This window comes from Macaca fascicularis, chromosome 1, assembly GCF_037993035.2.
Source record: "Macaca fascicularis isolate 582-1 chromosome 1, T2T-MFA8v1.1".
Classification (NCBI taxonomy): Eukaryota; Metazoa; Chordata; class Mammalia; order Primates; family Cercopithecidae; genus Macaca; species Macaca fascicularis.
The window spans coordinates 174,642,764-174,655,540 of NC_088375.1; the positions used below are offsets into that span (position 1 = coordinate 174,642,764).

At 39.0% G+C, this 12,777-nt stretch overlaps 1 protein-coding gene across 2 annotated transcripts in view; it reads left to right on the forward strand.

Moving 5' to 3' along the window:
* C1H1orf87 (chromosome 1 C1orf87 homolog) overlaps positions 1-12,777 on the forward strand; it is an 82,847-nt gene that overhangs the window by 24,318 nt on the left and 45,752 nt on the right. For both annotated transcript variants that reach the window (XM_005543220.5, XM_005543221.5), the window contains exons 4-6: positions 8,499-8,639; positions 9,464-9,727; positions 11,851-11,966. In XM_005543220.5, coding sequence (XP_005543277.3) covers positions 8,499-8,639; positions 9,464-9,727; positions 11,851-11,966 — 521 coding nt within the window. The remainder of the gene's footprint in view (positions 1-8,498; positions 8,640-9,463; positions 9,728-11,850; positions 11,967-12,777) is intronic.

The window sequence follows — 12,777 nt, forward strand, 5'->3', positions numbered from 1 at the left end:
CAAGTTGCAGATACAATGAGAAATACAGTGATCCTTTTCACTGAAGGAGTGATTATTTTCACCATATGGCCAGAACCCCTGTAAGCAAAGCACATAAACACCTGACAAAGTAGGAGGAAAATCTACAGCTTGCATTATTGACAAATATATCTCTCATCTAAAGAATATTCTACTTAAAATAGAGAAGAAAAAGGGCAGTAAACTATTAGAAAAATGGGCAAAATATATGAACAGGCAGTTCACAGTAAACCAAATGTAAGTGTTCCTTAAATGTATGAAAAGATGTGGACTTGCTTTTAATAAGTAGAATGCAAATTAATTCTACCTGAGATATAATTTCTCATTAGCAAAATCCAGGAAATTGATAACATAATTTGGCAAAATCCATAATATTGATAATATACTTTGTTGGAAGACTATGGGGAAACAGATACACTGCTACAATGATAGAAAAAATTTTAAATGGAAAAACTGTTTTGGAAGAAAAATTGATAATAATTAGCAGAACTACATCTACATTTTTTATAAGAAAATCTCACTTTGATAAATCTATCCCAAAGATGTACTTGAAAAATATAATATTAAAAGATTTATACAGAAGATATACATTGCAACATTACCTGTTACACCAAAAAATTATAAACAACCTAAATTTCCATAGATAATGGACTGTTTGAATAAACTAAGGTACATCCATACAAGGAGTACTATGAAATTTTAAAAAGAAATATAGAATTTGTATATATATGAATATTATTATATATTACTATGTGGAGTAATGTAACAAGATACATTATTAATTGAATAAAAGTGAGGTAGAAAAAATATATAGATTATTCTACCAGGTTTCTATCTATCTATATATCTATCATGTACATATCCTTTATGTTTTTTAAAATGAAGGAATTAATTAAGAATATTTTTAAAAAGTGGTTATCTCTTGGGGATAGGTGGAACATGATGAAGGGATAAAAAAATAGAAAGCATACTTCTCTGAATGTCTTGTTTTGCTTTGCAACCACATAAATTTTTTACACTACAGAATTATAAAGTAAAATTATATGTTAAGAAAATCAATTTGTAAAAATCAAAAACAAAATAAAATAAATCTGGTTTCATTATCTTTTGGTGTATAACAAATTGCCCTAAAACTTAGTCACTAGAATCAATAAACACATATTACCTGCTACTGTTTCTCAGGGAAAGAAATCTAGGAGTGGCTTAGATGGGAGATTTTGGTTCAAAGTCTTGTAAAATTTCACCCCAGATTTCACCCAGGGATGCAGTCATCTGAAAGCTTGATCAGAACTAGAGGATCTACTTCTAAGCTCACTCATGTGGCTATTGGTAGAGGCCTCCTGGTTGTGTCCACAGGTCTCATCTTTTCTCATGTGGGCTTCTCTCTAGGGGTGTGCATGATATGGCTGGCTTCCCACAAAATGAGTGATGGAGAGAGATTGATTGTACACAATCTAACTGGAAGCTGCAATATCTTCTATAACCTAATCTCAGAAGTGACGTACCATCACTTCCACAGTATTCTACTGGTCACATAGACCAATCTTAATTCAATGTTGAGGGGATGAAGGAGACTACATAAGGCCATGAAACCAGGAAGCAGGCCATGAAACCAGGAAGCAAGGCCATGAAACCATGAAACAATTGTAAATGATTTTAAAACACAATGACTTCATTGCATATACCTAGTGGAATATTGACTGTAAGGAAAATATTTCTTGAAAAAATATATTTAAATGTTTTTGATGACCATTATGTTGATACTGTTATTCTCTGTGTCTATATTTTATGTGATAAAGCAAGTGAGTCATTATCTTGGTGGGGTTTTTTTTTTTTTTTTTTTGGACTTGTGATTTGGGATATAGAAGAAATAAAATATAGATAATTAATAAAATTACATAAAACTCCTGTGATCCTACATATGAAATGAAAAATTAGTATGAACTCTTTTTAAAAATATATTTCCCAGTTCTGTCCATTGGAAAAATTTAGAAACAATGACTTGTCCCAAAGCAATGAGTAGCCTTGCATCTGCATTATTTTCAGTAAAATTCCAAGAGCTGATTCCAGTTTTGAGCCTGAAATATCCACTTACACCAAAAGCAATGATGATACCAAAGACTTCCTAAGACTGGTCAAAAAAGACTCAGGATCTAACTTAAAGAGGATCCCACAGTTGAAAGCCACATAATTTAGGCATCAATAAAAATAATAATTGCAATAAACACATTAAATGTGTTTAAATGTATACATTCATAATGATTATTTTAAAAAATAAAAACTCATTGGTCATCTCTGAAGAATGCTGGGGAACAAACTCTTTATTTGAAAAAACAGTAAATAAAAGAACCAAGCATTTATTCAGTTGGCCATTTTCTATGCAAACTGTATCTGAAGTAATAGTTGATGAAGGAACATTTTCCTTTAAAGAACTATTTCTGTTAATAAATGAAGAAATAATGGTGGGATAAGAATATCACCATTTTGCAAAGCCCTAATGAAAACAAAAGGAATTAAGCAATGCATATGAATGCCTGTAATTATGATCTAAAAAAAGACAATTAGATAGCATATGCTTCCATGGGAAAATATACCACCTATAAAAATGTCTTGCCAAATAAAATTGAACTGGAACATAAATAAGACTTTAGATTTAACTACTAATTTACAGGAAATAAATAATACTTTTTAAAAACAGCATAGGGATGCCAGAAAATGCAGACTGTATAAAACTCTACAGTGCAGACAACACAGCTTCTTCAACAATTGCAAGAAAAAACAATGATGAAAGGGGCAGAGTGGGAAGACTGGACATTTAAAAAGATATGGCTGGATGCAGTGGCTCATGCCTGTAGTCCCAACACTTTGGGAGGTCAAGGTAAGAGAACTGCTTCAGGTCAGGAATTCAAGGTCACTCTGGGCAACCTACCAAGACCCCATCTCTACAAAAAACTACAAAAGTTAGCTGGGTGTGGTGGTGTGCACCTCTAGTCCTAGCTACTTGGGAGGATGAGACAGGAGATTGGCTGAGTCTAGGAGTTCAGGCCAGGCTGTGGTGAATAATGGCTGAGATACTGCACTCTAGCTTGGGTGACAGAAAAAAAGAATGAAAGAAGGAAGGAAGGAAGGAGGGAAGGAAGGAAGGAAGGAAGGAAGGAAGGAAGGAAGGAAGGAAGGAAGGAAGGAAGGGAGGGAGGGAGGGAGGGAGGGACGGGGGAGGGAGGGAGGGAGGGAAGGGAGGGAGGGGAGAGAGACAGGAAAGGAAGGAAGGAAGGAAGGAAGGAAGGAAGGAAGGAAGGAAGAAAGAAAGAAAGAAAGAAAGAAAGAAAGAAAGAAAGAAAGAAAGAAAGAAAGAAAGAAAGAAAGAAAGAAAGAGAAAGAAAGAAAGAGATGGAGAGAGGGAGGAAGAGAGAAAGAGAGAGGAAGGAAGGAAGAAAGAAAAGAAGGAAGGTGGGAGGGAAGGAAGGAAGGAAGGAAGGAAGGAAGGAAGGAAGGAATTTTAAAAGCTATAAGAAATATTAACCTATTGCAATATATGGTTTATATTTTGAATATATAAACTATGAAAATAAGATTTACCAGACAACTGGGGGATTCTAAAGGCTGATAAGACATTTGGAGGTATTGAGGAATTACTGTTAATAATAAGGAATTTTTAAAGTGTTATAATGTTATTGTGTATTTAAAAAGAGTCCTCATTCTTGGGGCAGTGGTTCTCAAACTTCAGTGTGCTAAATCAGAATTACTGGAGGACTTATTCAAACACAGATTTCTGGGCCCCATCCCACAAATTTTTATTTAGCGGGTCTGGGGTGGGTATCAAGAATTCTCATTTCTCACAAAATCCCAGGTGAAGCTGAAACTTCTGGCCCAAAAACTACACTTTAAGAACCACTGCTTTATAGACACATGCTGAAATAATGTGGACGAAATAACACACTGTCTAGGCTCACTTCATCTCTGGTGGGGGTAATGTGGAGATAAATAAAACAAGATTGTCAACTGATCATTGAAGCCTGATGATGAGCACAGGGAGTTTCATCATCCTGTTATCTCTACGTGTGCCTGTGTTTGAAGTTTCCAAAATTAAAAGTTAAAATGTAAACAAAATATACATTGTTACAAATATGAGTAAAATAGTCAAATGTTTAATATCAATATGTATTGTATTAATTTGTTTAAAGCACATTTAAAATCACATATTACATATAATATTAATTTGGAAATACATGTTTTTCTAAGTCTACATTTCTTTAAAAAAATGTATCCAACATTCTACTTGATGTTTCTCATGGCTGTCCTCATTATCACTAGTGGCCATTTTTGAGCCATTTAACAGCTTTCTAGAACACCCCCGTACCTTGGTCTAAGTTGTTCAAGAAACAGAACTTTTCACATCTGCATTTAATGCTATCTCTGGAAATTTTCTCCCAAACCACAGCTATCCATTGCATAATGTTAAGATGATTTGTTGTGTTCACTTGTCTTGAAAGAGAATGTGGATGACTCCACACACACTCAAAAATAGTTTTATTTATAAGCAACCTTTAAAAAACTTGTTTACATTTCCCACTCTTGCAAGTTCCAACACCCCCAGAAGAGTTAGTAAATCTGTGTTAGATTTCTGTGCTTCATTTGTACCAGTTCTTTTAGGCAAACATCACACAACTAGAATTGATTGAAGTCACTTCAGGCTATGGTGTTGGTCCCCAACTGGCATTTTGTGATTCAAAGTAAACTAAATGAGATAAATCTATGGTATTAGAGACTTCATGGGTGCTCTGACAAATCCCAAGGTCAGAAACCTGGGGAATCTTGATAAAATTTCCCATTTTATCTTTTTTAACACATGGGGAACACTCTTCACTTTGGAAAAACAACAGCCCCACGTGACTTAAATCAATCAGCAAGGGAGAAATCTGAAGCCCAGCCTGCAGCTGGCCTGAACCCATGCACCAAGAGCTCCTCCCCATTCTCCCATGCTGTTGCTCTAGTTTTTCAGCAGATTCAGGGCTATTCTGGATGTTGTGGGGGTGTCAGCCAGGCACAAGACAGAGTCCTGGCCCACATGGAGATCATATTACTGGAGGAAGATACACAAAACACAACAAATATATCATAAGGTTTTAGAATTATAAAATATTTAAAATACATAACACTCATTCTTCACAGCATTCCTGGGCGTACAGTATATTTTCCTCTTTCCATAGGTGAAGCCAAAAAACTCAGTCTGTGGCTGGGTGCGGAGGCTCACGCCTGTAATCCCAGCACTTTGGGAGGTCGAGGCGGGTGAATCACGAGGTCAGGAGATCAAGACCATCCTGACTAACATGGTGAAACCCTGTTTCTACTAAAAATACAAAAAAAACTAGCCAGGCATGGTGGTGGGTGCCTGTAGTCCCAGCTACTTGGAAGGCTGAGGCAGGAGAATAGTGTGAACCCGGGAGCTGGAGGTTTCAGTGAGCTGAGATCGTGCCACTGCACTCCAGCCTGGGCAACAGAGCGAGACTCTGTCTCAAAAAAATAAATAAATAAAACTCAGCCTGTGATGTCTAGGCCCAAAGAACTATGAGGGCAGGAGTCACACCTGCCTTGTTCATTTGTATCTGTAGTGTCAAGGATAAAGGCACTTAATACATTTTCATGTTTAAATGAAAACAAAAGCAACTGAAAGATACTTTGACTCATGGAATGATGAAGTATTGATAACATTTCTTTAAAACACTATCATATAGAAACACATAACTTCTCAGAGGTAAAAAAAATATATATTTGTATGTGGCTGAAAATGGAAATATTTTATATTACAAATAATTTGCAAAGAAACATATTGTCCTGTGAGCAATATGTCTGAAATACCTAGCCAAATATTTTAAAGAGTGAAATTGGTCAGGCACGATGGCTCAGGCCTATAATCCCAGCACTTTGGGAGGCCAAGGTGGGCAGATCACGAGATCAAGAGTTCAAGACCATACTGGACAACATGGTGAAATCTCATCTCTACTAAAAATACAAAAAAAAAAAAAAATTAGCTGGGCATGGTGGCATCCACCTGTAGTTCCAGCTACTCTGGAGGCCGAGGCAGGAAAATCTCTCGAACCCGGGAGGTGGAGGTTGCAGTGAGCCAAGACTGCGCCACTGTACTCCAACCTGGTGGCAGAGTGAGACTCAGTCTCAAAAAAAAAAAGAAAAAAAAAAAAAAAGAGTGAAATTGCTCTGTGGACTGAACATTGAATCTCCCTCACCCTGGGGTAATGGTGAAAAGAAGGATTCAAATATCTGCACAATTTACTAGGGAGTAAGTTTTGGACAACTCTGCTCTAGTCATTGCTCTACTAATAATATTTTTATAGCTCCTATTGCCCTCAGAATAAAGCATAGATGCTAACAAGACTAAAGGTAATTCATTGCCTTTCTCCTGCCTCTCTCTCCAGGTTTATCTTTTGCCTTTTCCAAAAGTTAAACTATGCTTTGAAAGCATCATCTCTTACATGCATGCATGCACCTTTAGGGTTTTCTATATCCAGTTCACTCTTCCTGTAATCCTCTTGTCCTCTCCTCCTCCCTCCCCACTTGTTAGCCTATCCAAATCCAAACCTGACTTATCTTGTAAGCCTAGATTTAGATGCCATTCCCTTCAGACCTGGACCACCCAGTTGAGATCAGGTGGACCATGGACTATTCTGAGAGTGGCCCTTAGAATCCCTTTTCTATTGCATGGTTACTTGCTATGCCTCCCACCATCTGCAAACTCTGTGAAAGCAGGGGCTGAGTCTGTTTTTTTCACTGTAGAGCTAATGACAGTGCCTGGCCCAGACTAGACAAACCATAAATGTTTTTTAAATGAAGGAATGAGGTTATTTAACTTCTGCAAACCTTGGTTTTCCAAAAGTAAAAGAGTGCTAGTACTACCTACCTTGTAGTGTCGTTGTAATGATTTAAATAATGACATGAGCAGGACACCCATGTGGTGCCTTGTACAGAGTATGAGCCAAATAAATAACTCTTGTGATTTTTATGCCTATTCAGAACTCTGTGTCATTCTTGCCCACTTCTGCTCACTCTAGAGAGCCTCTTGGTTTTTCCTTAAAATGTTCATGACTATAAAACATCTCTGGGTTGCTATTCATACTGATAGGTTATTCAACATGGCTGTCAATTTAGTAGTTTCTAGAGAATCCTTCTGATCATGTCACCTTTCTATTACCTGGTATTAAAAATAACCATGTGTCCAGAGGCTGAGGCAGGAAAATAACTTGAACCCGAGAGGCAGAGGTTGCAGTGAGCTGAGATCGTGCCACTGCACTCCAGCCTGGGTGACAACACAAGACTCTGTCTCAAAAATAAATAAATAAATAAATAAATAAACAAACAAATAAATAAATAAAATAACCACGTGTCTTGATTTGTACCAAGTTTTTGTTTTAATCAGGTACGGTAAGATAACATATTTGGAGACAATTGCCTTTGAAAAAAGAGTTAATTGCTTTCATTTCCCAAGAGAAGCGAGGATTCCACACCACATTGGGCTACTTGAGGACATCAAGAGGCAAAAGGAGGAGCAAGGAGAGAAAAGCATAAGCCATAGCCTTTCTCTGGGGTTTAGGTGGGAAAGGCAAAGCAGGGCAGAACAAACAGCTTAGGACTGGCTAGCTGGAATAATTCCCCCAGGCTTTGGGGCATAGTGACTATCCTGGTTGTCTGGAACCTAGTCTTGGATTTATTTAGGGCAGGAGAAAAAAAGGCTTGCTGTGTGAGAGTTAAATAAAGGAGGTATCTTAGGTTTTGAACTCAGGATTGGTTTGCATATGAAAGATGTATTAGCAGGCCAGTTGTTTACCATCTCTAGGAATTAGATAGTCCTGGGAGGGGCAGTCCCCCCAGCCAGCAAGGCCTACCTTCTTAAGATGTCAAAACACCATAAAATATGAATAATTTAAAAACACAATTAATATACCATGCTCCATGGCAAGAGAGAACGGGGTTTATTATTGATCCTAATTCTATCATTTATGCTATTGTAACTTTTAGTGACATTACTGCTACAGTATAATATTCTGAGCTTTTCAATCTCTTGTCAAAGTTAACAATTACCTTTGCTGCCCTTCCTGAACCTCCTAATTAAAACAGCCTAATGATACCCTTATCTCTAATAAGAACCCCACATTTGACTATAAACACCTTATGTTCTACCTATTATTTTTGGCCTGTCACAGACACTTTCTTGCCCAAATGAAACATACCTACCTGTGAATATATTTGTCTAACATGTGTTAAGCATATAATGCTGAAATTGGTGTGAAGGCAACATTTTTTCACTGATGATTCAATGACTCAATGATACATGGGCAGAAGTTCATTTAGAACTGGGAATGTGCTTAAAGAAATTGGTTGGCTTACTGATTTTCTCCCTTCTTTCCTCCTTCTCTTCCCTACCTCCTCTTCTGCTCCTTGCTTCCCTTTGTCCTTGTTCTGTTAAGATTCCCAGTCAGGCAAATGTCCACTGTAGCTCTGTACCAACCGGAGACCAGTCCCTATCCTATGTGCATGGCGTTCCCAGGAGAAAGCTTAGAGACTGGTCCTTGGAACAGATGGTGAGAGGCGGCTCTGACCAACCTGAGGTGTGTATACTAAGAATTGTTGAGTTGTGTCTATTGTAGATGACGGAGTATTATTTGTTGACTGTATTTCTTGATGTAGAGCAGAGCAGATGATAAGTCGGTCTGAGGGCTGGTCATAGTGACTCACACCTGTAAGGCCAGCACTTTGAGAAGCCAATATGGGAGGATCACTTGAAGCCAGGAGTTTGAGACCAGCCTGGACAACATAGTGAGACCCCACCTCTACAAAAAAATAATAAAATAATAAAAATAAAGACACTCTGAGAATGGACAAATGGACACCAGACTTCGTTTATCCAGTCAGCTTTCCAGAAAGTGTCCTGGGGAGTTCACAGACAAACCTTAAAAATTTCAGCTGAACTCCTCATGTTCCTCCCACCTTCCTCCTTTTCTAGGATTGCTGAGCTCAGAAAGGGCCATGATGCTCCCAGTTAACTCAGTCAGGGTCTAGACACCATCCTTAATTTGCATCCCCTGTGCTAAACTCCCAGCTACAATGGGTCTCCAAAATGTGTTACTCTAAATTCTCATACCATCAAAGCAGTTATTTTGTAAAAGGCAAATGATGTATGTTAAAGCATCTTCTACCAGACCATTTACTCTAGGATTTGCTTTCTTCTCCTGAAGGAAGAGAGCTGATGCATTGTAAATAATAAATACACCAGATTGAATGCTCACCTTCAGTGCCACCGACTTTTCCTGCTCCAGGCCAGGCCTGAGAGTGGATGCTCAGATACCAGCCCCAGTGCACCTCTGCTTCCTTGCTTTGGTCTTTAGCTGGCTGATTGAAGAGTCTGGCTCTTTGTTTTTCATTGTTTTGTTAGGATATTGGCCAGAGGCCGAGTAGGACAACAAACGAAGACACTTTTCTTCTTGCCGTGGTCAGAAGAGAACTCAAGTCACGTCCTTTGCGTTCCAACTTATTAGAAAAACTTCAGAAAGAGCTGAAGATCCTGGACCCAATCTCTTCAGGATTTCTTCTCCAATCTCAGCTGAGCCGCCTCTTTTTGAAGCATGAAGTCCCTCTACAGTTACCAACAGTCAAAATCCTTTGTCAGAGATTTTCTAAGAGGGGTTCTCCTGAAATGGTATGGCCATGATGCTATTGGAAGTGTGGGTTCCTTTTGTTTCTTTAACTTGTACCCACCAGGATAAAAGATTAAGAAGTTAGCAACTTTCTTGCAAATGACTTTTATCACTGACTACTGAGATAAAAAGCTTTTTTAGGCCAAGCACGGTGGCTTACGCCTGTAATCCCAGCACTTTGGGAGGCTGAGGCGGGCAGATCACAAGGTCAGGAGATTGAGACCATCCTGGCTAACAGAGTGAAAACCCATCTCTACTAAAAATACAAAAAAAATTAGCCAGGCCTGGTGGTGGGCACCTGTAGTCCCAGCTACTCGGGAGGCTGAGGCAGGAGAATGGCATGAACCTGGGGGGCAGAGGTTGCAGTGAGCTGAGATCGCGCCACTGAACTCCAGCCTGGGGGACAGAGCGAGACCCCGTCTCAAAAAAAAAAAAAAAAAAAAAGAGCTTATTTATATTCATGTGTAGAAATTTCTAGTTGGAATGGAAAATAGACTTAGGTCTCTTTGCTCTGTTTCATTTCTCTTTAAAGGTCCTCCCTGCCCCAACTCACAGTGTCAGCTTTTAAACAACATCAGGGTAGTTACAGATTCAAGATAATGGGCCCACTCTAGTCTATTCATGAGCTAGCTTAGTTTGCAGGACCCAAGGTAAGAATTGAGACTGAGCAAAGATCTCCTTTGTGTCATCACAACTTCCTAGAGAGTTAGAAGTGGGGAGTATCTTTGAAATTTACCGATTAAGGAACTGAGGCCCAGAGGATGTCCAGGAACTTGTTTAGGAAACCTGGAGAATTAATGGCAGACCCCATGCTAAGACACACGTTTCCCAGGGACAGGGCCAGAGTTCTTTGGGCATTGTATTTTCCAAGCTCATACCTATATCTGAATATAAAGAGTAGTCCAAGTGTCACCAAATTCAGGGAGCCAGAGGAAAATACCCTAAACTAGGAAGAAATAATAGCAATAAGAAAATCATTAGTGAGCATGTATCAATGGCAAAGCAACAGACAGCAGAAACCTTAAAAAAGAAGGCCTGGACTTTAATCTTAATCCTACCATCATTAGCTCTGTGACATGGAGCATACTCTACTTAAGTTCTCCCATACCTCAATGATCTCATCCAGAAAACCGGGCCAAAACCAACCTTGCAAGTTTAGTCTCAGGATTTAGTAATGTGATAAATGCAAACTAATAGAATTAGTTATATATTTATGAGAAGTATTTAGCAATACAGTATTGATTTATTAGTGCAACCTATATGAATATTCAGTTCAACCAAATTTTCTGGCCTGAGACCTAGTTTCTATCAGGGACCCTATCTAGCTTCTCTTTCCCACTGCTCACCCCTCTGCTACCCTGGAGCTCTCTGTCCACCAGAGTCCCTAGGATGGCATCCAGCCTAGCGGTGGAAATGGATGACATTCCTTCAGTCCTTTCCTGTGCAGGAAAAGGGTCTTCAGATTTTTCATTTAGCCTAATACATTTTTGTCTTCAGATTATCTGAATATATCTGCTCAATGTAGCTAAATATATCTGCTGAATACAGCATATATAATAAATGTAAAAGATATGTGAGAAGGAACAAGAGAGAGAGTCGGGGCAGGGGTGGGGAGAGAGAGAGAGGCTAGAGGTTAGGTTATGCTATAGTAATAACCCCAAAATCTTTGTGGCTTAAAGTCACAAAAGGTTATTTTTTCTCATTTTTATTTCCATAGAGCCAGCCATAGTTCTCAACACTGTTGTCATTTTAGCTCTGGGACCCAGGATGATGAAACAGCCACTTTAGGATATTTTTGGACAGGACAGCAGAAGGGGAAAAAGAGTCCTGGAGGGTCTCATGTTAGCTCACAGGGTCTCAGTTCTGCTTATAACTCATTGGCCAGAACTAGTCACATGGTCTTATCCAACCACAAGACAACCAGGAAGTACAATTTCACCGTTTGTCCAGAAGGGAAAATAATTAGAATACTTGCTAAAAACACCAATAATTATGATACTATATTTTTAAGTGGTTTTTTAAAAATGTTTAATGTAAAAATTTGCCAAACACATTTTATCTCAACAGGCCTCTTTCCTTACATATAAATTAAATGAGGATATTCTATTTTACATGTAATTTTCAGGTGAATTATGAAAAGCTACTCTGGTTTTTAAACAGTGCAGCATCAGATTATCCACAGCAAAACAAAGCAGCTGCAGACCTGAGAAAAACTGAGAGTCATGGCACTCATAGCCAAAGGTACTCTTCTCCTTTTTTGTGAGGGTTTTGTTCCTAGGTGTCTTAGTCTGTGTGGGCTGCTATAAAAAAGTACCATAAAATGGGTGGCTTATAAAGAACATAAATGTATGAATCACAGTTCTGAAGTGAAGACTGAAAGTCTAAGATCAGGGCACCAGCATGGTTGAGTTCTGGGAGGGCTCTCCCAAGATGCACACTGCTGACTTCTCTCTGTCTCCCCACATGGCAGAAACAGAGCAAGCTGGCTTGTGGGCCTCTCCTTACAAAGGTATTGCTATGGTTCGAATGTGTTTTCCCAAAGTTCATGTGTTGGAAGCTTAATCCCTAATGCAACAACAGCCCTGGGAGATGGGACCTAATAAGAGGTGATTAGGTCACAGGGCTCGGCCTTCTTGAATGCATTAATGTCATTATCTCAGGAGTGAGTTAGTTACCAAGAGAGTGGATTTGTTGTAAAAGCGGGTTTATCTCTCACCGTTGCCTTCTCTTGCCCTTCTGCCTTCCACCACAGAATGATGCATCAGGAAGGCCCTTGCAAGATGCCTGCCACTGACCTTGCACTTCTCACCCCTGTGAACTGAAGAAATAAAATATCTCTTCTTTATAAATGACCCAATCTCAGATATTCTGTTATAGCAGCCCAAAATAGACTAAGACAGGCACTGATCTTACTCATGAGGACTCCACCCTCATGACCAAATCCCACAGGCCCAGCCTTCTGATGTTATCACATTGGCATTAGGGTTTCAACACAGGAACTTTGAGGGAATTCAGTCAGTCCACGGCACTAGACTCCTAGTGCTGGCAGGGA